The 25,875-nt window shown below is 33.8% G+C and overlaps 3 protein-coding genes across 4 annotated transcripts; 2 read left to right on the forward strand and 1 right to left on the reverse strand.

Moving 5' to 3' along the window:
- Positions 1-5,590: 5,590 nt before the first annotated feature.
- On the forward strand, positions 5,591-7,485 carry LOC107460266 (psbP domain-containing protein 3, chloroplastic). Of its 2 annotated transcripts, XM_016078617.3 has the most exons (9): positions 5,591-5,759; positions 5,844-5,968; positions 6,034-6,105; positions 6,186-6,266; positions 6,340-6,422; positions 6,540-6,615; positions 6,828-6,946; positions 7,033-7,077; positions 7,194-7,485. In XM_016078617.3, exons 1-9 carry the CDS (start codon positions 5,641-5,643, stop codon positions 7,218-7,220), a joined length of 747 nt encoding a protein of 248 aa, XP_015934103.1. In that variant the 5' UTR covers positions 5,591-5,640; the 3' UTR covers positions 7,221-7,485. The 2 variants fall into 2 exon arrangements, with proteins under 2 accessions (XP_015934103.1, XP_015934104.1); XM_016078618.3 differs by lacking the exon at positions 6,034-6,105.
- Positions 7,486-7,797: 312 nt separating this feature from the next.
- LOC107460261 (SWI/SNF complex subunit SWI3B) lies at positions 7,798-10,246 on the reverse strand. The gene is made up of 5 exons (XM_016078613.3): positions 9,551-10,246; positions 9,041-9,454; positions 8,703-8,835; positions 8,260-8,390; positions 7,798-8,180 (listed from the first exon to the last, which is right to left on the reverse strand). Exons 1-5 carry the CDS (start codon positions 10,160-10,162, stop codon positions 7,995-7,997), a joined length of 1,476 nt encoding a protein of 491 aa, XP_015934099.1. The 5' UTR covers positions 10,163-10,246; the 3' UTR covers positions 7,798-7,994.
- A 6,342-nt stretch (positions 10,247-16,588) lies between these two features.
- LOC107460256 (fimbrin-2) lies at positions 16,589-25,013 on the forward strand. Its single transcript, XM_016078608.3, has 14 exons — positions 16,589-17,135; positions 17,232-17,402; positions 18,377-18,621; positions 18,711-18,882; positions 19,215-19,253; positions 19,335-19,403; positions 19,597-19,713; positions 20,209-20,420; positions 21,008-21,163; positions 21,289-21,488; positions 21,753-21,910; positions 22,363-22,459; positions 22,902-22,993; positions 24,637-25,013. Exons 1-14 carry the CDS (start codon positions 17,049-17,051, stop codon positions 24,814-24,816), a joined length of 1,995 nt encoding a protein of 664 aa, XP_015934094.1. The 5' UTR covers positions 16,589-17,048; the 3' UTR covers positions 24,817-25,013.
- The last annotated feature ends 862 nt before the right edge of the window (positions 25,014-25,875 follow it).

Here is a 25,875-nt window from a genome sequence, read left to right on the forward strand (position 1 = left end):
CAGAGGAAAACAAGAATGGAAGGATGAGGTAGGTAAGGAAGAATTCGAACACACAAAGAGAGATGGAGTTCGAATTGACAATGGAGGGGGAATGTTAATGTTTAAATAGAAAAAGATAAGAGAGAGAGTGGGAGAATTTTCGAAAATAAAAAGAATAAAATTTAAAATAAATTTTTGAAAAATTGGTTGTGGTTTTGAAAAAGATAAGAAATAAAGTTGAAAAAGATAAGAAGTTATAAAAAGATTTTGAAATTAGAATTTAAAAAAATTGTGATTTAAAAAAGATATGATTTAAAAAGATATGGTTGAAAAGATAAAATTAACAAGATTTGACTTTTTAAAAAGTTAATGACTTGATTAACAAGAAACTAAAAGATATGATTTTAAATTTCAAATATTGAATCTCTCTTAACAAGAAAGTAACAAAATTGAAATTTTTGAATCAAGATTTTTGAAAATATGAGGAAAAGATTTGATTTTTGAAAAAGATATGTTTGAAAAGATATGATTTTGAAAAAGATATGATTGAAAATATTTGATTTGAAAAAGATTTGATTTTGAAAAAATATGAAGATTTGAAAAAGATTTGATTTGAAAACAAAATTCCTCTCCTTGTGTCATCCTGGCGTTAAAAGCCCATGAGCTGCATGTTTTGGGCGTTTAACGCCCACTTGCTACATGGTTTGGGCGTTTAAACGCCCAGCCAGGTATCCTGGTTGGCGTTTAAATGGTAGTTTTCCTTCTTCACTGGGCATTTTGAACGCCCAGCTTTTTCTCTGTAATTCCTCTGCTTTATGTTCTTGGATCTTCATTTTGCTAAATCCTTTATTCAAGAAGATATGTTTTCAATTTTGAAAAACAACATTATGATAGGACCAAATGCCCACATACTTATGACTAATCTTGTTTATGTCAATTCTTGTTGAACTTGATGCTTCTGAGTGCTCTTCATACTTTGACTTTACTCTTATATTAAGTATTAGTTGATATGCCTTAGCTTACAGTGCTTTCTCACTCACATGTTGTAGCTACCATGTAGTTGAGAACCATACTCTTATTTGGCATTAGCCCCTGCCTATGTTTTATTTGCTTTGATATCTTTTGTTTTGGGCTCAATTGTCTTTCTTTTTCTCTCCTTTTAGGCTGGCCACCAATAAGGAATGGAAAAGCTTCTAAATGGGGCAATAAACAAGTCCCTCTGCACAATCTTCAAGTGCGGGGAGATCATCCGACCGACCTTCGTGGGTAACCACTTCCCTTTTCAACACCAATTCTTAATATTCTTTGTTAGTTAGTTGTTGCATTGCATGATAGGGTGCATGATAGTTAGAATTTGTACATATTTTACTACTTCTTTTTATGTTAGGATTACTTGGTTAGAGTGATGATTTCTTTTCCAAGAAAACTGCTTTTAGGGCACCCTACCAATTTCAAAAAAAAAATTGTTGACCTTGTTTGAAGAATTTATTTTGGAACATGGTTTTTAAGCTAAGAACACAAGCATTTGAGTTTTGAGCCCAATTGCGTGGTTACATCTTATAACCACTATTTCCATTCTTGTGTGTATTATTCTCTCTCTATGATTGTAATTCTTGATTTGTTTGATTCTTTATGTCCATTATTCTATGTATACATGCATTTATATGATTGAGGCCATCATTTCATTTAGCTCACTTACCCAAATAGCCTACCTTTCATCAACCATTGTTAGTCAATCTTGAGCCTATTTAACCCTTTTTGTTCTTTAATGTAGCACATCATTACCCCTAAGTGAAAAATAATAAATGCCCTTTAATTGGATCTTTGATTGGCTTAGGCTAGTGAGGATGTGTATTATTTGGGTGTGAAAAACTTAGGACATTGGTTGAGGTAAAAGTATACTTTGTATTTTTATTGAAAATATTGGGAATTGGGTACATACTCATGTATTAATTATGTTTAAACCATATGCATTGATACTCTTGTGTATACTTTATTGAAAAAAATACAAAATAAAGAAAAATATATATCAAAATAAAAATAAAAAGAAAAAAATAGAAAAAGAAAAAATATTTATATAGAAGGAAAAAAATTGCAATAAAAAGGGGACAAAAATGTCCCAAGGTAAAGTAACAATAACAATGCATATGGAATGTGAATTAAAGAGAATGCATGAGTATGTGAAATAGTGGGAATCATGGGTAGCTAGGTAGTGTATTAGAACTGTATAGGTTGTTATATGTGTTTGGTAAGAGCTTAGGTTAATCAAGAATTTAAATTTCAAGCTCACTTGGCCATATGCATCCTTACCTTTACCCTAGCCCCATTACAACCTGAAGATAAGTCCTCATGATAAATGTATGCATGCATTGAATAATTGTTGATTGTTAGTTGAAAAACAAATCTTGGAAAGCATGACTAGAGGAGAATTGAGTGAATCAACCCTATACACTTGAGCGACTAGAGCGGATACACTTCCGGTGAGGGTTCGATGCTCAATTTCATGTTCCCTGCTTTCATGAGCTTTCTTCTTGCAAGTCTATTTGAACTTCAATTTTTATATTTGAATTGGTAGGATTCATGAATCATCATATGACCTTAGCCCTACTTGTTTATATGCGCTCTTGGAGAATTGATTTACTATTAACAAAGTAGGTAGAATCATTTTGCATTTAGTTGCATTCATATAAATAGGTGTATTTAGTTTATTTGCATTGAATAAATGTTCATACCCCTTTTCTTGTCTATCATGGTTTAGCATGAGGACATGATTGGTTTAAGTGTCGGGAGGTTTGAAAAACCCCAATTTTGTGGTTCATCTTGTGTTGAATTTAGGGGATTTTATCAACTTTTCTCATATTTATTCAATGAAATAGCATGGTTTTGTGAATTGCTCCTAATTTGTGCTTAAGAGTAAAAATATGCTTTTTAGACCTTTAAATCGCTAATTTTAATTCACTTTAATTCCATTTGATACCGTGATATGTTTGTCAAGTGATTTCAGGATTAGAAGGCAAAGATTGGGTTGAAGGAATAAAGAAAAAGCATTCAAAAAATGGAGAATTCATGAAGAAATGAGGATTTGCTGAATTGAAGGCCACGTGCACACGTCACCCACGCGTACACGTGAGATGGAGATTTGCCAGCGACGCACATGCATCACCCCACGCGCACGCATGACAAGGAAAATTGGCAGCGACGCGTACGCGTGACCCATACGTACGCGTGACAAGTTGCACGTGACTTCACTAAAGGCAAAACGCTGGGGGCGATTTTTGAGCTCAAGGAGGCCCAAATCTAACTCATTTCTGATGCTTTTGATCCCAATAATTGCACGGGAATGGGGGGAGAAGTGATAGTATAGTTTTCATCATGCTGTAGGTTAGAATTCTAGAGAGAGAAGCTCTCCCTTCTCTCTAGAATTTAGGGTAGTTTAGGTTAAATTTTCTTAGATCCAACTTTTAATTCTTGGTTTGATTTAGTTTTTCCTTTTAATTTCTTGTTGTTACATCTTTACTCTTCTAGTTTTAGTTGTCAATTTCTTATTTGCCCTCTTTTATGTTTATGAACCCTTGTTGATTTTAATCTTCCTTTAATGCAAATCGATGGTGGTTCGATTTTAATGGATTAGGAGCGAAACCAACTCCTTTTTTGCAGGTACCAGATTTCTATAAGTGCATCAAAGGTTCTCGAATTAGACGAGTATTAAGACAGAAAATAAGTTCAAAAAGTGCAAAAGGGTAAAAGAAGTGTAAAATAAAAGATTCGAAAAGTAAAATTGACTGAAATTGAAAAAAGGTTTGCATTGAAATTTAAAGAAAGTAATAAAGATGCCTTCGATTGGATCAAAGAACTTTAGGCATGGAAATTAAAGGTACTGAAATGTAAATTGAACATGAAAATTAAACAATGCTTGAAAGATAAATTCACTTGAAAGATAAAGTTTTAGCAAGAATTGTAAATAAAAGGTAAAGACAGTGGAAGGAACCCTACAGAAATTGAACTCGAATGCAGACTCAGGAATTCGCTGGGATATGAGTGTGCTTGAGTGTATTTCTGAAAAGAAGTTCCAACCTTATTTCCTAAAACTTACTAATATTTATAACCCACTTCTATAACCGACCATTAATTACACGAATTTGATTGTCCTACTTGCGTAACTGCTCGATTTTTCTTTCGAAAATTAGTTCGATTCTTCATTCAAGTACTTGTTCGATTTATCAGAGTATCTAAATCGAGTCCATGTCAAATAACTTCTGATTAATGCTTACACGTACTTTTTTTCGACCTCTACTTTTTTTCTGATCTTTCACCAACGTTTCGAATCAGTTTGATCTCTCGAAAATAATTATTTCAACTAATAATAGTCTCATATTTCAACTTACTCCATATTGATTTTGGATTTGCTTCTTTTTCATATGATTTTGGGTTATAATTTAGACAAAAATGTTAATTTCAGACGTTATCAATTGCTTACTGTGTCAAAAAAAAAAAAATACCAAAACTACCATGTAGCTAGCCAAATATGCCAAAAAAAATGGCCGCTTCAGTAATAACGATCAGCGACTTCGATTTAATCATAACTAACCGCTACAAATACACAACATCAACAATGATGCCTCTGTCATGGCAGATTTCTACTCTATCCCACTCCTGTATTCCACACACATGGCCAAATCACAGAATGTGACATCGCTTTCATCACATGTAGAACCAACTTTTTTTCATCGTCAAAGCAAAACCCTTTTAACTTTCTAAATTTGACCTTTCCCTATTACAACTTACTCAAACTTGCAACATCCAACGAGTAAAAATCATGAATAACTTTTTTTTTTTCCTTTTTGTTATAAATATCAGGAGTATTTATAGTTTAATAGTATAGAAAAAGTATTCAAGTATTTTAGAATTTAACTTTATAATTTATAAATTATTTGTATATCTTGAGATATTAAATTTAAATTTAAATATAAAAATAAAAAAATGATAAAAAGTGTAAAAAATAGGACCTTTATATTAATTTTATCCCCAAATGTAATTTTGATCATTGTCATCCAAAAAATTCTTTCTACAATAATCACAGTCATAAAAATAAAAAAAAATTCAAATACAAATCACGTTGATATTAATCCATTTTTTATCAAAACTAATTTTACAAAAATATATTTATACTAACATTCATATCAATATTCATTTATAAACGTTAATTTAAACACACATATGATAATATAATTTTTTATTATCACTACCTTGAAATACGTTATAAAAGAATATTACATGTATTTTATTATCATTATCAATGAGATAAGTAATAAAAATATACATATCTGGTTACATATATGTTATAAAAAAATAACATATTTCATTGTTATCACAAAAAAAAAAATAAATACAAAAAATATTTTAAATGTAAGTATGTATGAAAATTAAGAGACAGATATGTGTATTTTATCTTGTCACAGTAAAAGAGATAGGTAATATGAGAGAAAAACTATAAATAATTTGAAGAGAGAATATATTAGTAAATTAAATAATTTATTTATTTATTAAAAATCCATGATTTTATCATTTTATGTTACAAAGATCAGTAAAAAATATAAAAATAATAAAATATAAAAATAAGAAAAGTAGGAGGAGAGAAAGAGAGAAGGTGATCTGAAAGGAATGGCTTCCGTTTCGTGGTTCTCTTGTCTTCAAATGCGACCTACGCCATGCCACTCCACCACACCCTTCGCCGCACCCATAACAACACTTCACCAACAACACCACAACCCATCTTCACTGTAAGAATCCATTTCTCACGTCTATGTTTCACCATAAGCAACGTGCTAACTTCATTATATTATTTCTTTATTCTATTCTCTTAGTTCTTCTACCGGAGAGGAAGGATCATCACATGGTGTTCATAGAAGACAGCTACTTGTTCACACGGCAGCCGCAGCTGCATTATTAGCACCCGCAGCACTTGTTCCAAATGCATCAGCACTCAATGGTACGATGAGTTCTGTTTCTTAATTTGTGCTACTGTTTTTGGCAAATGATATGAACTTGTCTTAGATGTGTCTACTGAGGAGGATGTTCGTATTTACACTGATGATGTCAACAAGTTCAAGATAGCTATACCCCCAGGTGAATTCAATTCAATTCCAAGTTTAGCACTTCTTCATTTTCAGGTGCTTATAATAAATCATTCTATGTGTGTTTATTAGATTGGCAAGTAGGAACAGGAGAGCCCGATGGGTTTAAATCGATTACCGCTTTCTACCCGCAAGAGGCTTCCAATTCCAATGGTATTCATTCTGCCACATCATCATATCATTGAACTGCTTCTTAAGAGTAATTGTTGGTACCAATATGTTTCAGTGAGCGTTGCCATCACAGGGGTGGGTCCGGATTTTACTAAGATGGAATCGTTTGGTAAAGTGGAAGAATTTGCCGAGACTCTGGTCTGATTTTTTTTTTCACTTCACTTCAGATTTTTTTTTGTTTATTTTCTTTAATTCTTTATTTCTTCTTTGTTCCATGTAATGCTAAATTTCTCACTGTGAATATGAATTGAACAGATTGGTGGATTGGACAGAAGCTGGCAAAGACCACCGGGTGTGGCTGCCAAACTCATAGATTGTAAATCATCCAAGGGTGCTTACTTCTACTCTTAATTCCAGCTATTTCATTATGATATATATGAGTTTTTGTCAAGATTGTGTTATGAAGCATCAATTTACATTTCTTCTAGCTCCATTTCACGTTGTTCTATGATATGATATGTGCTAATGTGAGAGAATAACTTTACCTAGTTGTGAATATTGAAGCTTCAGCAATGAAGCCTAACTCAACTCCAATGGCTTCAGGGTTTTATTACATAGAGTATTCACTGCAAAATCCGGGTGAGAGTCGCAGAACCTTATATTCTGCTATTGGAATGGCATCAAATGGTTGGTATAACAGACTCTACACGGTGACAGGACAGGTTTGAATTTTGATGGCCACATAGTGAGATACATTGTTACTTTCATCATGTGCTGATTTCTGACTCTATCATACTTCTGCATGCAGTTTGTAGAAGAGGAAACTGACAAGTATGCTTCCAAAGTGAAAAAGGTCAACTTCCGTTGTTCTATTCTTTCGGTTAAAACATACATAGTTCACTTTGAGCATCTAGCTTGGTGCTTTCAAATTAACTCAATTTCACCTAAACTTCCACTTGCTTTCTGCAGGCTGTTGCATCATTTAGGTTCATATGAACAAAGAGTTCATGAGGGAGATATATCTATCTTATGTTCCATGTGGACGGATGTGTCTACCTAGATATACTCTTATAAGATCCCTCGATGTTAATATTATTCCTTTTTTTTCCCCGTGATATAGTAACATTGACATTATTTCTAAGCTAGAAATGGCATCCTATATACCACACTGGTATGATACTTACCACAACATTTCCTCCAATATTGTTAATCAAGCAGCATGCTTACTCTCAAGCAGAAATTCGACAGTTAATGTAGCTAATCTTGATGCACCAGTTATCGATTTATCTTCACTTTTATTATCATACCAAAGTTTTTTAAGTCGCATCTAATAAGCGATTTCCGATTCTGAATTCCAATATACAAGGTTTTAAGTTATATATTAAATTAAGCAGTCAGGAGTATTAGAAAAAATCTCTCAATTCAATCCATTAACAAGTTATTTGTAGATTCAAATTCTTTGTTTTGTATGGTTCACAGTTATAGCTTCGTTTTTGGTCCAGTCTTACAACTTATGGACTTATCTTGTTGAAATATGTAATATCACCCCACGTAAGAAAATTAAGATAAAAAATAAAAAGATCACACCCCACACGTGTGATACAAACTTCCACTATAATTTTTTCTGTCCCTCTAAAAATTAGAGGAACGTTCACAAATAATAGTTAGCAACAAGATTCCGTTACATCATAATATCGTACATATACAATGCTGACTACTGTGACGCAGAATTGATATTTAGACTTGCTAAACCTAAGAACTTGATAATCATCAATTTGTCTTTACACCATTGCCTTCTGTGCGTTCTCCAGATTTTGAAGCAGATTGCTTTTGAAATAAAAGAGAAAGCTGATCAAGGAAAAGCAAGTTCTTCATTTGCTCCAACTGCTGGCATTCTTTCTCTATCATCAAGTCTGAATTCTCAAAACGAAGAAGCTTGTCTTGGATATTTTTCATCTGTACAACAGAATATCCATTAGTCAGCAAAGGCTTAGCTGCATAGAGCATTATGGCAAAACACTAACAAATTACAGACCTGAACTTCAATAATCTCAGAAATTGCCTTTTCCACATCTAACTCTTCTTTTTCGAGCAGTATATTTGCATGAAATCGAGATGCTTGTGATGAATCTGAAGAGGTACCACCATTAGATGCAATACCAGCTTCTGCATCAGAAACAAAGCCATCATTATACTGAGAAAAATGAGTTAATAACTTAAATTCTTCACTTTCTGTTGAGAATCACATGAACATACTATATCAGCTCGAGAAGAAGAGGGGAGGAAGAAAAACAAACGGAAAAAATTGTAGCACAATGTATAGATTCACATAATTTAGAAAAACACGTTTCAGAAACTAGTCCAATAAGTACATGATGAAGATTGATCCATCCATTTCAAGATAACCTCCATTACGACCATTACCTTAATTGATTCAAAAGCTCGTAATCTTAAGCCAAAGATATTCATCATTCTCACCTTGTAGTGATGTGTTTCTTGGGAATGATCGATGATTTTTAGTTGTTTTGTAAGCCTCCGAGAGAGTTGCCACTGCAGCTTGTGCAGCAGAATATGCAACCTCTGATCCAGCCAGAGCTGACAGAAAAGCAGCCTGCAAATTTGAATAAGATACGTTAAACAGTTAAATAGAGCTTCTACAGAAATTATTTTGTGAAGCACATAGGCAATTCAATACTGGCAGATCATTCTTAAGCAGTCCAGCAGTCACAATCCCCGTCAAGAGTTTAACAAATACTCCTCTATATAAATTGAAATCAACAAAAGAAAAAGCAGCACGACTCCAACCAAGAAATCACCTGAGCCATAATAGGGTTGCTTGCATCGGCAAGAGGGGTGAGTCGCATTCTTTTACTATGCTCGGCTGCACCACCAGCTTCTGAATCGAATTCGGCTACAGCAGCATTCTGCCTCAGCTGATTTGCAGTGTCGTCAGTCGCACCACCATCTCGATAACGCAGGAACTGGTCCCCAAAAGGAAGCTTGATGAAATGAGCAACGCAGTCCTTCTCTGTCCTGCCACCAACATGCTGGGAAACTCTCTTCCAGTCATCACCATAATGTGTAACGGCTTCCAGAAGATTCAGAGTCTCCTTCTCACTCCAATCCGTCTTAGTCTCTTCGCTTATCTCAACTCGCCTAAAATCCGAAGAACTCACACCCACTCTATAATTCCCACGAACATAGCATCTCGCACACAGAGTCAAATCATACTACACCAACCAAAAAGCAAAGGAAATTCAAAAGTTTCAATCTTTATATTCCCATTAATCCATCTTCATTGCAAAGGAAAGAGGCAAAGAAGTTACCTTATCACAAGCAAAGCAAGCAATGGTGCAAACGGCTTTGCATCCGCTGCAGATTCTCTTGGTGTTTTCTCGAACAGGTTGTGGGGGTTCGGCAGTGTTGGATCCAGATTCGGATTTGGACTCTTTGTCGTCCCACTTCAAGGGCTTGTTCATGGACGAAGACGGAAGGTAATTGATCAATCCCCATGCTTCGAGGAAATCGAAGACTCTGCGGATGGAACCGACGTCACCGACGAGGGTTTTTCTGACGTCGGTGAAGGTGATTTTTCGGGAAGGGTTGTAACGGAAGTACTTGACTATGGAGTTCCTGTAGTACTTGTAAACCCTAGGGTTCTTGGAGGAGGAAGAGGGGGAGTCGAAGAACTCGGGGAGATGGCGGACCTCGCATTGGTGAATGGAATGTAAGGAGAACCATCTGGAGTGGCTGGGGACCAGCACGACGGTGGCTTCTGTGGAGGGTTTTGAGTCGGACAATGGGGCTTCGGGCTTCGCCGGAGAAGGTGAGGGCTGTGGTGGTTGCTTGGGAGGGGGCGGTGTGGTTTCGGTGGAGGAAGAAGGAGGGTCACCCGGTTTGGGTGGAGGCGGAGCTGTGGCGGGAGAGTTGGTGGCCATCGGATTTTAATTAGCGGTTGGGCCTTCTTTGAGTTCTTTCTTCTGTTGCAGCAAGAGAGACTAATTAGCTGTTGTTGCGTAAACAACGCTTTAATTTTAAGATGCTGTGAAATAAATAAAGAAGATATAAATATAAAATAGAAAAATATAAATATGGAATTTTAGTATTAATTTTTAGGTTTAATTATTTTATTGGTTTTTATAGTTTTACAAAATTTTTAATTAAATTTTAATAATTTTTTTAATTAGATTTTTATATTAATTTTTTTTTAATTAGATCCCTACTTAACAAAACCGTTTAATTTAACGGAATATTCCATTCTTAAATTGAATATTCTTTCAATTTTTTTAAATTCATAAATTATGTTTCCCTTTTTATTTTAAGAAAGACAAAATTAATCTTTTACTCTTCTTCTATTTTTCTGTCTCTCTCCTCTACTCCAGCCTCTCTTTCTCACCTTCATTCTCACTATTTTCATTCTATCAAAAGAGAAATCAGAACAATATCAGAAAAGAAACCAGAACAACCAGCTCCTTCTCTACCCTTTCCCCCTTCTTCTTCTTTGTCTTCTGTGTCTTTCTCATTATATTTATATATATATATATCTATCTCCTTCAAGCTAGTAGCGCTTTCTCTCGTCATTTTTTTCTGCTGAACACGGTGAATGTTGAGGATCTGTCACTTTCTCTCTTCCTTTTTTTCCCTTCTCTTCTCTGTGCTAAGTTGGTTTGTTTGCCATTTCTAGTGCATCTGCAGATACATTTTTTTCTTGGAAAATCACGAATTTTGGAACTCTGAATTCGATAGTCCTGTATTACAGGGACAAGCAACAATTTAAGTTTGGTGTTGTGATGAGCGGATAATTTATACGCTATTTGGCATTGTTTTTAGGTAGTTTTTAGTAGGATCTAGCTACTTTTAGGGATGTTTTCTTTAGTTTTTATGCTAAATTTATATTTCTGGACTTTACTATGAGTTTATGTGTTTTTCTGTGATTTCAGGTATTTTCTGGCTAAAATTGAGGGACCTGAGCAAAACTCTGATAAAAGGCTGACAAAGGACTGTTGATGCTGTTGGATTCTGACCTCCCTGCACTCGAATTGATTTTCTGGAGCTACAGAACTCCAAATAGCGCGCTCTCAACGGCGTTGGAAAGTAGACATCCAGAGCTTTTCACCAATATATAGTCAATACTTCATTCAAGATTAGACAACGCAAACTGGCGCTCAACGCCAATTCCATGCTGCATTCTAGAGTCAAACGCCAGAAACACGTCACAAACCAGAGTTAAACGCCAAAAACACGTTACAACTTGGTGTTTAACTCCAAAAGAAGCCTCTGCACGTGTAAAGCTCAAGCTCAGCCCAAGCACACACCAAGTGGGCTCCGGAAGTGGATTTCTGTATCAATTATTTATTTCTATAAACCCTAGTAGCTAGTCTAGTATAAATATGACATTTTACTATTGTATTAGACATCTGGATTTTACATCTTTGATCACATTTGGGGGCTGGCCATTCGGCCATGCCTGGACCATCACTTATGTATTTTCAACGGTGGAGTTTCTACATACCATAGATTAAGAGTGTGGAGCTCTGCTGTACCTCGAGTTTTAATGCAATTACTACTATTTTCTATTCAATTCAGTTTATTCCTGTTCTAAGATATTCGTTGCACTTCAACCTGAGGGATGTGATGATCCGTGACACTCATCATCATTCTTACCTATGAACGCGTGACTGACAACCACTTCCGTTCTATCTTAGACCGAACGCATATCTCTTGGATTCCTTAATCAGAATCTTCGCGGTATAAGCTAGAATTGTTGGCGGCATTCATGAGAATCTGGAAAGTCCAAACCTTGTCTTTGGTATTCTGAGTAGGATTCAGGGATTGAATGGCTGTGACGAGCTTCAAACTCGCGATTGCTGGGCGTGATGACAAACGCAAAAGAATCAATGGATTCTATTCCGACATGATCGAGAATCGACAGATAATTAGCCGTGCTGTGACAAGAGCATTTGGACCATTTTCACTGAGAGGATGGGATGTAGCCATTGACAATGGTGTTGCCCTACATACAGCTTGCCATGGAAAGAAGTAAGAAGGATTGAAGGAAGGCAGTAGGAAAGCAAAGATCCAACAGGGACAAAGCATCTCCATACACTTGTCTGAAATTCTCACCAATGATTTACATAAGTATTTCTATCTTTATTTTCTGTTTATTTATTATTATTATTCGAAAATTCCATAACCATTTATTATCCGCCTAACTGAGATTTACAAGATGACCATAGCATGCTTCATACCAACAATCTCCGTGGGATCGACCCTTACTCACGTAAGGTTTATTACTTGGATGACCCAGTGCACTTGCTGGTTAGTTGTGTGAAGTTGTGAAGAAAGTGTTGAGTTAGTAGATGCGCATACCAAGTTGAATGCCATTATTAGAGATCACAATTTTGTGCACCAAAAACACAGATAATATACAATGCAAGTAAAACATATATTGACATATAAGGCAATTAATTCAAATAGTGATTAGGCATGTTATACAAATAGGCAAGCCATTACAAGTAGACAAAGTATACAAACAAATAGAAAATGCATATGATGAATGCATGTCCTACTGGTTGTGATATCACATTGTCGGTTCAACTGCCAACCCGACATATCTCCATGGAGACGTCGCCCTTTAGAATTCTCATATGGGAACCCCCGAGACATAGTGCTCGGATCACTGTCTAAGTACCGGCGCCTACACGCTCTATGTATCCGAAGGGATGCGAGCGGGATACTCTTGCCACAGACCTCACATCTCAACGCAAGCGGGACGAACCACCACCCTTACGCTGCCGCCGCTACCTCGACAGGCGGGATCCAACCGCCGTCCTTGCCGGGCACATAACGTCTCATAATCTCAGTAAAAACAATATATCAGTGGTTTCAGAAAATATTTTCAGTATACATGGATCCATCCTCTCAATCCGAATCCCCGACTCATCTCAACCACTGTCCATTCATATCTCAATTTCCACACATCAACAGTTCATCATTCCCCAGCACACCAGAAACCTAGGCCTCTGTTTTCTAAGTTTTTCAAATAATATCATCTAATATCCCTACATTCTTTCCCAATGTTTTAAAAGTCTAAAACTAGGCCCAAGAGTCTAAGAATAGTATTAAAGAAGCTTACAACCTGGTTGGAAATGTAGAATAGTTGAAAACAAATAAAAATTTGAGAAACAGGGAGTGTGCGGCGGAACAAGGGTGTATGCGCGCATGCTCCGGAGAGTTTTAAATTGTGTGCATATGCACAGGTATCAAATCTTACAAAATCTGTTCACTCGCACAACCTGTGTCAGCGCCCCCAACAGACTGGCCTCCCCAACGTGTGCTTGTGTATAGGTGTGTGCGTACGCACATGTCGCTATTTTCCCTTGATGTGTGCGCGCACAAGCTGTGCTAGCGCCACAAGCAGATTGCTTGCCTCTGCGCATGCGTCCGCACAGGTCTGTGCGTGCGCACAGGTTGGAATTCTCGCCGTGTGCGCACGCACATATCAGAAAGCACAAAATTCTGTAACTTTGCAGAATTTCAGATTTCTAACACAAACTTTGAATGATCATAACTTCCTCTAAAAAATTTAAAATTTCATAAACTTTATATCAATTTAAAGATTTTTCAAAGATCTTTAATTCTAAACAAATTTCAACCAATTTTGAAAATCGAGGCAAAAGTTATGATCAGACAAAGTTCACCAAAAGCCAACTTTTACCTAAAATCACAATTTCCACCATTTCTTTGCAAAACACAACCAAACCCAAACCAACCCAATCCAAACTCCACTTTTCATCAAAATCAACCCTCTATGTCATAATTACACCAAACTTAGCACATTTTTCCTTCATCTTTCCTCATCCACAACATCAACATCAATATATCACATATATTAAACCTCAATAACAATTTTCCAACTATATTACCAATTCATCGACATCAATATCATATATATATCAACCCAAATAACTTCTCAACTTCACAATCATTCATCCCCATCATATCCATATCAACCATCAATATCAAACTCAAAATCATCATTTCATCATACATCATCATACAATAACATCCAACAACTCATCAACCATTCAAAATCCAATCATCCTATGGGTCACTAGCCTAAGTGTCCATGAATATTATATACTACATAGAGAAAATCGAAATCATACCTTGGCCAATTCTCTTTATGAGCCAAATGAGCTTTCAACCAAAATCCAACCACCAATGTAACTCCAACAGGCACCAACAAGCTCCAAACTCACAATAATCAAGCTATATACATACAAATCACCACAAATTCAACCTAGGGCTCAACATAAATCAAAAGTTCACAAGAGTTCAAAGTCTCTTACCTTTTCCAATAGATTTGGATGTCAAAATGCAAAGCTAAGCAAGGATTAGAGTGAACCTAAACACCAAGAATCACAAAAACTCACTTATTCAAAAGTCCTAGGTACCCAAAATTTTGAGAAGAAGAACTAAGAAGATTTAGAGCTTACCTCTAGAGTTTCTTGGATGGATTTTGTAGAGCTCTTCACAAGGAATGCGTAACCACCGACGGCACACAAATCAGAGCTCTATAGCTCAAGATATGAGCTAGAGAAGAAGAGGATGAATAGTGCTCTTGGGGTTTCTCTTCTTCTTCTTCTCTTCAGCAATGTGTGGGTATGTTTGAGTGTGTTATGAGTGATTGGGTTCATTAATAAACCCTTATATATGTTGGCTTGGGTCCAACTTGGGCTCGGTCTAACCCGTTAGCGTTTTTTGTCCATTTGGCCTAACTTCGGGCCAAATCTTGAAAATTAATGTCCGATTTTTTATTTCTAGTATTTTTCTAAGGTTTTTGACTGTTTCAACTTTTCTTGCGTAGCACCGGACAGACTTGAACCGGTTCAACTATCGGTTTGCGATTTTTCACGGTTTTTCGCAGAAAACATATTTTCTGACTCAGAAAGACCCACTGAGTCCAAAAATGATATTTAAAAACTCAAATTCTCACTCTAACTTTTAGGAGTCTAATTTGGGTAATATAATCACTTAATTAATTGGTTGATTAGTTACGGTTCTTACAAAACTAGTCCCACACACACTCTCTCTTATGAAATATACATTTTTTTAACTTAAAAAATTTGTTTTTTTTAATCATTCATATATTTCTTCTATTAAATAACACATTCATTGTTTCGAGGCCTACCTAAATTGGTTGTGTGTAAATAGACTAGACGAAAGAGGTTAAAGATGGTAGTGAGGGTGTTTAAAGTTCTTTCATGTTAACTCGAAGACTGCGATTGGAAATACATACAAAAGACTCTGATATTTAAGCCAGCAAAAATTTAAGTTAGTTTTTGTGAGAATTGAGTTGGAAAACACATGAGTGTGTGGTTTCTACTTTCTACCCTTATTGCATATGGAAAGTTAACCCATATCGCATAGTTATTAGTATTAAATTTTTATGAAAAAAAATTTATATGATTAAAACTAAAATCTTAAAAATATTTTATCATGAGTACTTGTATTTAAACATGTGAAAAAATAGAATTAAAATTAATGCATTTAAAGATATTGATAATTTTGTATTTATAAAAAAAAATAAAAAAACTGGTGAAGGAACTAATTTAGTGCATGATATTCAATTTGAGGGACTAAAATGATTTACGCAGTGCAAGTTCAGGGATCAATTTGATGCATCTACAATAGTGACATAACGGATGGCATGTGACGAATAATGTTGCGACATGTGGTGCAAGTAGACACATGCCAAATAGCATTGTTACACATGGCACATCCGTCTATGTTAGCATGTTACGTGTCACTAATCGACGCATCATCATATTATTATACATGACCAAATTATAAATTGACACGTGTCATTAATAGTCTACGTTGTCAAGTCACATCGTTATTACGAAAAATAGGTTAAGAACTAACGTATTGTATTTTTAACTATTTCAGAGAAATAAATGATATAATTAGAATCTCAAAAATAATTTTAATATACAACGCGAATCTCAAAAATTACTTAGAGGATTAACGGGCAAAAATTTACTGTTTTTGGCTTTTTTTGCAATGTATAGTTCTACTGGTTGATTAATGAAGACAGCCGAGTTGTAATATTATTTTAAGAATTTGGGGCTTATATAACACTTGAGAAGATTACAAAATAAAAGAATTGTACAGACAATATAAAAGTTTATGTTAAATATAATTTAGAACTTTAAAACTCCTCCTTTTTATATGTTTTTTTAATACCCGTTAATCAAGTCCCGTAATACAATAAATTAACAACTACCGATAATAACACTTGAGTTTTGAGATTACGAGAGTTTTTTATTTTTTTATTTTTTTGGTTCTTGAGATTACGAGAGCTTAAATGAATTAAAAAAAGACACGGGATTAAACTTTGAAATTAATGTCTTATTTCTCTAACGGCAACAAAGGGGCCCCTTGCCAGTGTTACAAGGAACTTAGAAGTTAGGACTTAGTGTACAAGGACCTTGTTGCAATAATTTGAATTTTCTCTCTCTCTCTCTCCTAAACAACTTTGAAATGTGACAGCTCTTCCCTGTCCCAAAGTGTTTGTTCTTCTTCTGCCTTCTTTTCTAACACACTCTCCTACCCGTTCCTACTTTTTAATAAGCTTAATGGATATTAAGAGAAATGGTAAAGGGAAAGCGAAAGCTAGTAAGAGAAAAAATAGATCAGATACATAGGCTGCTTTTTCTTCCGAGTTCTGATCTCTCATCGCCCCTATAATTCTTTTGCATTAGGAAGGATCATAAAACAGGAGAACCAAAAGAAACTAATTCAAATAAATAAATAAATAACATGTCTAGTCATTGGGGCATTCTTGTTTCAGATCCATGGCTCCAAAACCAGTTCACGCAGGTGGAGCTTCGCAGCTTAAAATCCCAAGTAAGTTTTCATGCTTTGTTGTAAATGTTTTGAGTATCGCTTTCTTCATCGCATCATTGATTATTTTCCAATGATTGTTTGTGGATGTGGGGGCAGTTTGTAAGCATGCGGAGGGAGAATGGGAGGCTCACTATTGGCGACTTAGCGTCCAAGATGTCAAGGATGAAAGTTGTGGGAGAAAATCTAAGTGAGGAAGAGAGAGCATCTTACCTCAACAATTTGTATCCCAACACTGACGATGATGTCGACTTTGAGTTGTTTCTCAAGGTATCTTGTTATTATTGAACTGGATTCAGTGTAATCCTTTCAAGTATAAAATCCTTTATTTATTTATTTTTTATTAGAAGAACTATATCCACACAACAGATCGCCTTTTAGTTCTATCATTTTCCTGATCTCTCCCAATCTTTCATATCCGTTCATTTTTGTATGTCTCGGAATTGGGAGACTCAGAAAATGTAAGAAATTAAAGAAACTGAATTCACATGAAAAATCAAAAAGATTTTTTTAAAAACTATTATTCTCATTTTTTTTAAAAAAAGTTTTTTATATTTAAAAAAAGATATTTTAATCTAATAAATAAAGAAAAAATATGTTTATATTATTGTATCTAGATCTATTTGATAAATTAAAAAAAATATATTTTTACATGTAATATTCAAACATTAAATTATTTTTATTTTTTCAAAAGATAGTTTAAAACAATTACTTAAATAAGATCATTTATTAGGAAATGGATCCTTTCCATTTTTTTTGTTACTGGAGGGAATAAAGTATAATCTTCCACTTTTAATTTTATAAGTGAGACCAGAAATAAATGAGAGAGAGAATGCAATGAAAGGTGAGATCTTCCAATGAATATCATCTAATTTTTTTTCTACTGGAGAGGATCCACTCCCTTTATTAAAAACTCACTTAGAAGAGTCTTAGAGTTAGTTTGACTTTCAATGCACAAAGATTCTAAAACTGGAGTTATAAATTGAAAACCGAAAATGCACCAACAAAAGAAAATGAGAGAACTGTAACCATATTTACATGTTAGAATATAAATACGCATTGAAAATAAATTACACTACATATATGTTTATACATAAATATATATAAACACATATAGGATTACCGTGTAAAAACTTTATATGGTACACCAAAATTAACCTCAAATGAGGCTTAGTACACATTAGCATGGCTGCGACAAAGTTTTGTTTGAGTGATAACAGATGATAGTGTTATAATGATGGCAGGTTTACTTAAAACTACAAACTTTTGCAAGTTCAAGAACTGGAAGTACTGCGAAGAACTCCTCAGCATTCCTGAAGGCTGCTACCACCACATTACTTCACACAATAAGTGAATCTGAGAAGGCATCATATGTTGCACATATAAATAACTATCTTCTTGGAGGAGATGAGTTCCTCAAAAAATACCTTCCTATAGATCCTTCCACCAATGACCTCTTTGAAATTGCGAAAGATGGTGTTCTTCTTTGGTAGTATAAGCTTACTTTCTTCCGTATCTTACATTTTACTTTCTCTGGCAATGGCTTTGGTTGCTAATGCAAATTAACATTTATTGCAGTAAGCTTATTAATGTGGCAGTTCCGGGGACGATTGATGAACGCACAATCAATACCAAAAGATTACTTAATCCATGGGAAAGAAATGAAAACCACACGCTTTGCCTCAACTCTGCTAAAGCAATAGGATGTACTGTAGTCAACATTGGCACTCAAGACTTAATCGAAGGAAGGGTATGTTTGAATTGTATACCTTTCTAGTTTTCACATATATATGAACGTAGCATTATCATTGACATGTAATTTTTTGGAATAACTTAATAGATTATGTTCAAAATCAAAGCCTTTATTTTTCTCTGTCACAGATGTATTTAACTGGATTTAGTATACACTTGCTTGATTGTGTTTAATCATAGCTCAAGCTCCAAAGCAGCATCGTTTCAGCCAAATTATGAGCTCAAATGTTCAAATAAGAGGACTAGAAATTTCCTAAGAGAAATAATTCCATCTTCTGTTTAACTGTTGGGATATTCTTTCTATTCAACTTAATTTTTGTTTCGTTTCAGCGTCATCTGGTGCTTGGATTGATTTCGCAGATTATTAAGGTAAAATGATCACTAGAATGTTACTCATAACCTCTGATTTTTGAGATTCTTATTGGTGTCGGTGTGCTAACTGCTAAACAGATACAATTATTGGCAGACCTGAACCTAAAGAAAACTCCTCAGCTTGTGGAGCTGGTCGATGATAGTAAGGTAATACTCATGGTAGCGTCTATGGTGCCTATGGCGATGACTATGCACGTATTGTTAAAATTAAAGTCACACTTTTTTTTTTTACATCTTGGTAATACATTTTCTTTTAGTTTTTTAAATTAAAAAGCGTTGTTAAATAGTATAAAAGTGTTAACTTTAATTTTATGGCATCGTAACCACCATAAATCAACAGGAAATGGAAGAGCTGATGAATCTTCCACCAGAAAAGATCTTGTTAAGGTGGATGAATTTCCATTTGAAGAAAGCAGGGTACAAGAAGATTGTCACAAATTTCTCCTCTGATGTTAAGGTAACTAGTAATTTTTGAAATCACAATCTAGTCATGCTTTCCTTTGGTTGGGATGCTTAAAAACTATTTTCTTTCCACCATAAGTTTTAGCGTCACTGAAGTAGAATAAAATCTTATTCGTATACCAATTTGGGATTAGTTAAGGTGATAAATACTTTGGTACTTAACCAGTGGTCTTAGATTAGTTAAAGTGATAAAACATTTATCAAATCAAATCAAATCTCTATAATAACATCTATGACTTCTCTTAACTTTTATTGGTTAACATATGCTGTTCTTACATGTTAATAAAACACCATTAAACATTTATTTTGTTCTCCAGACGATATTAAATAGTACAGAATGAAACATTTACGTTATAAATTATTTAATAAATAAGGATCTAACAATTATCAATTCTTGATTTTTGGTTTCTTTATTAGGGTTCAAACAATAAAGTGGAAATACAGAAGTTGTGTAATAGGCATTTGAACATATATTGATATTCCCTTGCAGGATGCTGAGGCTTATGCTCATCTTCTAAATGTTCTTGCACCTGAATACACAAATCCTTCCACATTGGCAGTTAAAAATCCTTTCGAAAGAGCAAAGTTAGTGCTTGAACATGCAGATAAGATGGGTTGCAAACGATACTTGACTGCAAGAGATATAGTGGAAGGTTCCCCAAATCTTAACCTTGCCTTTGTTGCACATATTTTCCAGCACAGGTGATACTATTCTTTCTCTTAAGCGATATATCAGAAGTTCAAAATGCTTCAAATCTTATATTGTCGATGACTCTCGTATTCTTCTGTTTGGCTTGTGACAGAGACACAGACATGTATTAGATCCATATCAAAATGGGCAAAATGTCTCCAACAAATTAAAATTTACTCAATTTTCTATTCACCTGTAAAATGGGGACAATGGTGACAAAGATAGACACAACTTTTATTTGTTTTGGTTTGATTGCCATTTTTTGTGTTAAGACACTTTCCAAACATGGCTTACTAACTTACACTTTGCATTTGCTCCTGGAAACTTCCGGATTGTAAAAGCCAAAGTTATGGTGTTTGTTCTTCAAGCTTAATTTCTTGGCACAATTAACCTCTAAACTTGTCACCCGAAGTTTAGCTGAACTATCAAATTTGATTACTTCACAAATAGGAATACAAAGCGCCCTTGCTCATCATGTCGTTTAGTGTCTTTGTGCACCAATATTGAATATGAACTTGATTGCCTAAGTATATTGTTTTTCTAGAGTCTTCACCTTAACTATATATTCACGGTAACTGAATTATCTATCTTCTTATAGGAATGGACTTTCCACCCAAACAAGACAGAATTCGCTGCTTGAAGCACTGCCAGATGATACACAGGACTCAAGAGAGGAGAGAGCCTTTCGCCTCTGGATGAATAGCCTTGGCATTTCAACATACATCAACAATGTCTTTGAGGATGTCAGAAACGGGTGAGTTAGCACTAAAATTGGTTCTACAACTCATCCTTAGCCCAATTGTTGATTTCTCCCAAAATTTGCTTCATCTTTGTCTGAGATTTTAATCTCTTAAGCCGGAGGGTGCTGCTTATTTACAGGTGGGTACTCTTAGAGACTCTTGATAAGGTGTCACCTGGGATCGTTAATTGGAAGATTGCCAACAAGCCTCCTATTAAGATGCCATTTAAGAAAGTCGAGAACTGCAACCAAGTTGTGAAAATAGGGAAACAACTTAAGTTTTCGCTGGTAAACATTGCTGGTAATGACATTGTGCAGGGATATAAAAAATTAATACTAGGTACGTTGCTGATTTCTCAGTTGATTGTATCTTGCATGGAATGAGAAACGGTAGAGACTGTATTACTATAGTTTTTAATTGGAAAGAATGAGGAAAATGGAGCAGAATTATCTTACAGAAATTTTTTGTATCTTCTGTCAATATCCCACACTACTATTAAATAGAATAAAAAACAAATATTTTATATCAATTTCTAGGTCTGTTTTTTTTATCCAAACACTAAATGTTTAAAGTCTAATAAAATATTATTAATCTTCTCTGCAGCTTATTTGTGGCAATTGATGCGATACAATATTCTACAACTTCTGAAGAACTTGAGATTTCACTCTTATGGGAAGGAAATTACTGATGCTGATATTCTACAATGGGCAAACATCAAAGTGAGCATCTCGGGAAGTCAAAGGCAAATGAGTAGTTTTAAGGTACATGGAGTAAACTTCAAAATAGTCCTTGTTGACTTTTTGAGGCCTAAGATCAACGTTTTGAATATCGAACCGGACGTGAATAAGCTATCAATGGAAGCCCGTTTTTCACATGAATAATTTCTCTTCTTGATACAAGGATTGGAATTAGTTATTTAAAAATTCCGTTCAGAACTTAGGCCTTGAAAAGCAATAAAGCATTAGATCCATACTGATACTAGTGCATTGATTGGCAGTCACTGTTTTTTATTGATGAGTTTTAATAATTTTTTGCAATCTGATGGATTGGCAGCACGATTTAGGTTTAGGATTTGAAATTAGAAAAATAATTTATACACCAAAAACAACCCAATCACTTTAATTAATGTGTGTTGCAAATAATTATCTTTAACTAATATATTTCTTTCTTTTTAGGTAGTTATTCTGAGTGTTGTAATTAACTCTCATTTCAGGATAAAAGTTTATCGGATGGAATTTTTTTCCTTGAGCTTCTTAGTGCTGTACAGACCAGAGCTGTAAATTGGGGTCTCGTGACAAAAGGAGTCACCGGTATGTTTTCGTTTCCTTTTAACTCTCAATTTTTCAGTTTGCATGTTTCCAAAAGCATGTTAATTACATGATTTGTAGCAGATTTGATACTTCCATCGAGAAAAAGTAAATTAAGTATGTAAAACATGAAATTGTTTGACTTTAGTTAAAATTGACTTAGTTAAAATCATAATATTGGATGATTTTAAGAGTTAGATTGAGATTTTAGCTACTATGTTTCTTCAAACCATTTTTTTTTTGGCGTCAAGTGTACACACATCAATCTCCATACAAAATGAATGGTTAAAATGTTGACACCAACATCATGCATGGGTTTATGTATCATTAATCCATTATTCATATCTGCTCTTTCATTAGCAAACTTGTGTGCGTTTATTTTGAACAAAAATTTAGGGGAACATAATAGTCTCATACTTGGTTTACCCGTGTTTATCTTACACAGATCAGGAGAAAAAGATGAATGCCACCTACATCATCAGTATTGCAAGAAAGCTTGGATGTTCTATATTCCTGCTTCCTGAAGATATCACTGAGGTAGTTCGGAATCTATATTTTTATTACTACAATTCCACCAGCCTCTTCATTTATCTTCAAAGCGGCAAATCTGGAATAAATTACCAAGGTCACATAAAAACAACAAAAATAAATAAGACTCAATTTGGTCATGAATTTTAACTTGATAATCAGTTTGGTTTTAATCCTAAATTTACGCAATTGGTTTTCTTGAGTTTTATAATCGTCAATATAAGATGTTCATCTCGTCATTAATCTATATATCCTGACAGAATGTTTATGTGTGTAGTTAATTTTCACCGTGATAGTTTAAAATCTAGTTCAGATGATAATAAACGTGCTGAAATCAATTTAGCCCCATAAAAAATATTAATTTGGTCTCTTAAATTTTATATAAATAAAGATGAAAAATACTATTCTTACACTAAATAATTTTGGCAGTTAACATTCATATAAAAATATAAGTATTACTAATTAATTATGTTTTAAAATTATTTTTTAATTAATAAAAAATGCGTATTCAGTTTTAAGAAAATACTAGTGTCAAAACGTGATTTATTATAAAGGATGTAGGCGTAATGAAATTAAATAAAAATGTTAAATTTAGTCCATTAAATGACCTTTAGTGCAATTTAATGCAATGTTATTATAAGTTATCACTAATGACAAAAAGGTTGAGTTTATAGTTATAAAACTTAGATACAAAATTGAGCAAATTTACTTTATCAATTATGGGATAGAAATTAAGAGACTAAATTGAGACTTTTTTACTTTAAAAACATCATGTATGATCATGTTCTCTTGAAACAAGCATAAACTTGATCCTTTAAGAATAAAAAAGGTAAATGAATGGTATAGAGGAAGAAATATGATTTTCTCAAAGAAATAAATTTATAGTTTTTAAATTTTCTAAAAAGAATGGAGACATTTTTAAATACTTAGATATATAATTATTTGTGTTGTTACATGACATATTAAGTTGTCGAGATGAATAATTTTATACATGATATTAGAGTTTTTATGACTTATTAGAATTAATTCTTGCTGCCGAAAACAAAAGAATTTATCCTTTTATAAAAGAAAAAAAAAAGACGAACAAAATTGATCCTTTAAAAAAAAGAGCTCTGATATGGAGAAACTTGTTAAATGTATTCATTTGCTTCTCTACCTTCATTAATTACTAGTTATAAAACTAGACTTATCTAATTTAAAAAGGTCATGTAACAATATGATCTTTGATTATTATAAATTTGGTCCTTGAGATTTTATTCGATAATTAATTTAGTCTTTGAATATTTTGATATTTTTTTGCCACATTCATTATAAACCGTTGTTCTCATATATATGACATTGGGAAATTCACTATTTCAAAAAAGAAAAAACATTGGGAAATTCACATTTGAAAATACGCAAGAAATATTTTTGTTACTACGTATTTTTTTTCCTTTTGACAGAAGATACTACGTATTCAAATATAAGAACTTATTACTTAATTTCTATAAAAGAATCTTTTACGTGATCCGATGATCGATAAAATAAATTGTTGAAACAAACCTCTTTATGGAAATGATAAAGGAGTAGTATTTGATAATGTGGTTTAGAATTAAATTTAAAGTTTATGTAATGCATAACCGTTGCCCCGTTAATTTTGTAAACATGTTCAGGTGAATCAAAAGATGATCCTTACATTAACAGCTAGTATAATGTATTGGTTCTTAAAGCACCCTCATGAAGAAAGAGCAGGCGGAAATTCAGACAGTGAGACTGGGAGTCAATTGGAGACTACATCAAATTCCACCGTGGATGACTCCGCTTCTGATTCATCAGCAGAAGACAATGTTTAGGGTACATGTAAATATAATGACCATTTTGTGATAAATGATTGTTATATAATCCATAAAAATATAATATCAAAACCCAAGGTTTTTTTGGGGTCAGGAATGAAACCCAAGTTGATCAAAAGATCAATGACACTAGGAAAACTAATGTTGGAGAGTAAATTTTGGTACAGCAATTGTTGGAGGGAATCCAAATATTTCTACGTCCTGCAGACTTTCTTTCGGTCGGAGGGGGAGGGGAGTATTGAGTTGTTAGTGGGTGTGTTTTCTACAAAATTCTAAAAGTGAAATCGGTGATCCAATTATTTTAATTTAGTTTACTGGTGGTTTCATCATAATTCAATAGAAATAACTGAATCCTTATATAATAATATATAAAAAATTATAATTAAACAAAAAATATACTCTAATATAAATTTTATAAACATACAAAAAAATAATCACTATAATTATATCTTAATTTTTAAATTTTTATTCGAAAAAATTTTGTTCTTTTATATCCTTTAATTATATACACACGACTTCACTCTTATAATCTCTTATATTTTGTATTATCTTTAAGTATCACCAATTCTCTTATTAGTCTTTCTTTTTTGGAAGCTTTGTATTATCTGCAAGTATTAGTATTTCTTAACATCATTAGCTCGATTCTCTATTAGTACTTATAATTATTTTTTGTGTATGTGTGCACGCTTGAAAAATTATGAAAATAGTTGGTATCAAAGCCAAGTGAAAGTTTAGAATTACATTATTAAGATACTTTTACTACTGAACTGTTACTAAAATTTATGATAATATTTTCTAAAGTTTTTTGGCCTATATCAGAAATCCTTTAATTTTCAAAAATATTATAGCGGTGAGAGTCATTTATACGTTGATCAGATCAGATAGTGATCCTGGTAGTAAGTCTTATACAACGGCAATAAAATCATTGGTAAATTAAGATAGACTCGTAACATGAATCTTTGATAAAGGACAATGTCTCGGTTGTTAAAGACTTTATAAGTGAGTTAAAGTTAGCAAAAAAGTGTCATAATTGGTCTGTATCAATCATAAGTAAAAATG

Source organism: Arachis duranensis, chromosome 8 (assembly GCF_000817695.3).
Source record: "Arachis duranensis cultivar V14167 chromosome 8, aradu.V14167.gnm2.J7QH, whole genome shotgun sequence".
NCBI classification, from domain to species: domain Eukaryota; kingdom Viridiplantae; phylum Streptophyta; class Magnoliopsida; order Fabales; family Fabaceae; genus Arachis; species Arachis duranensis.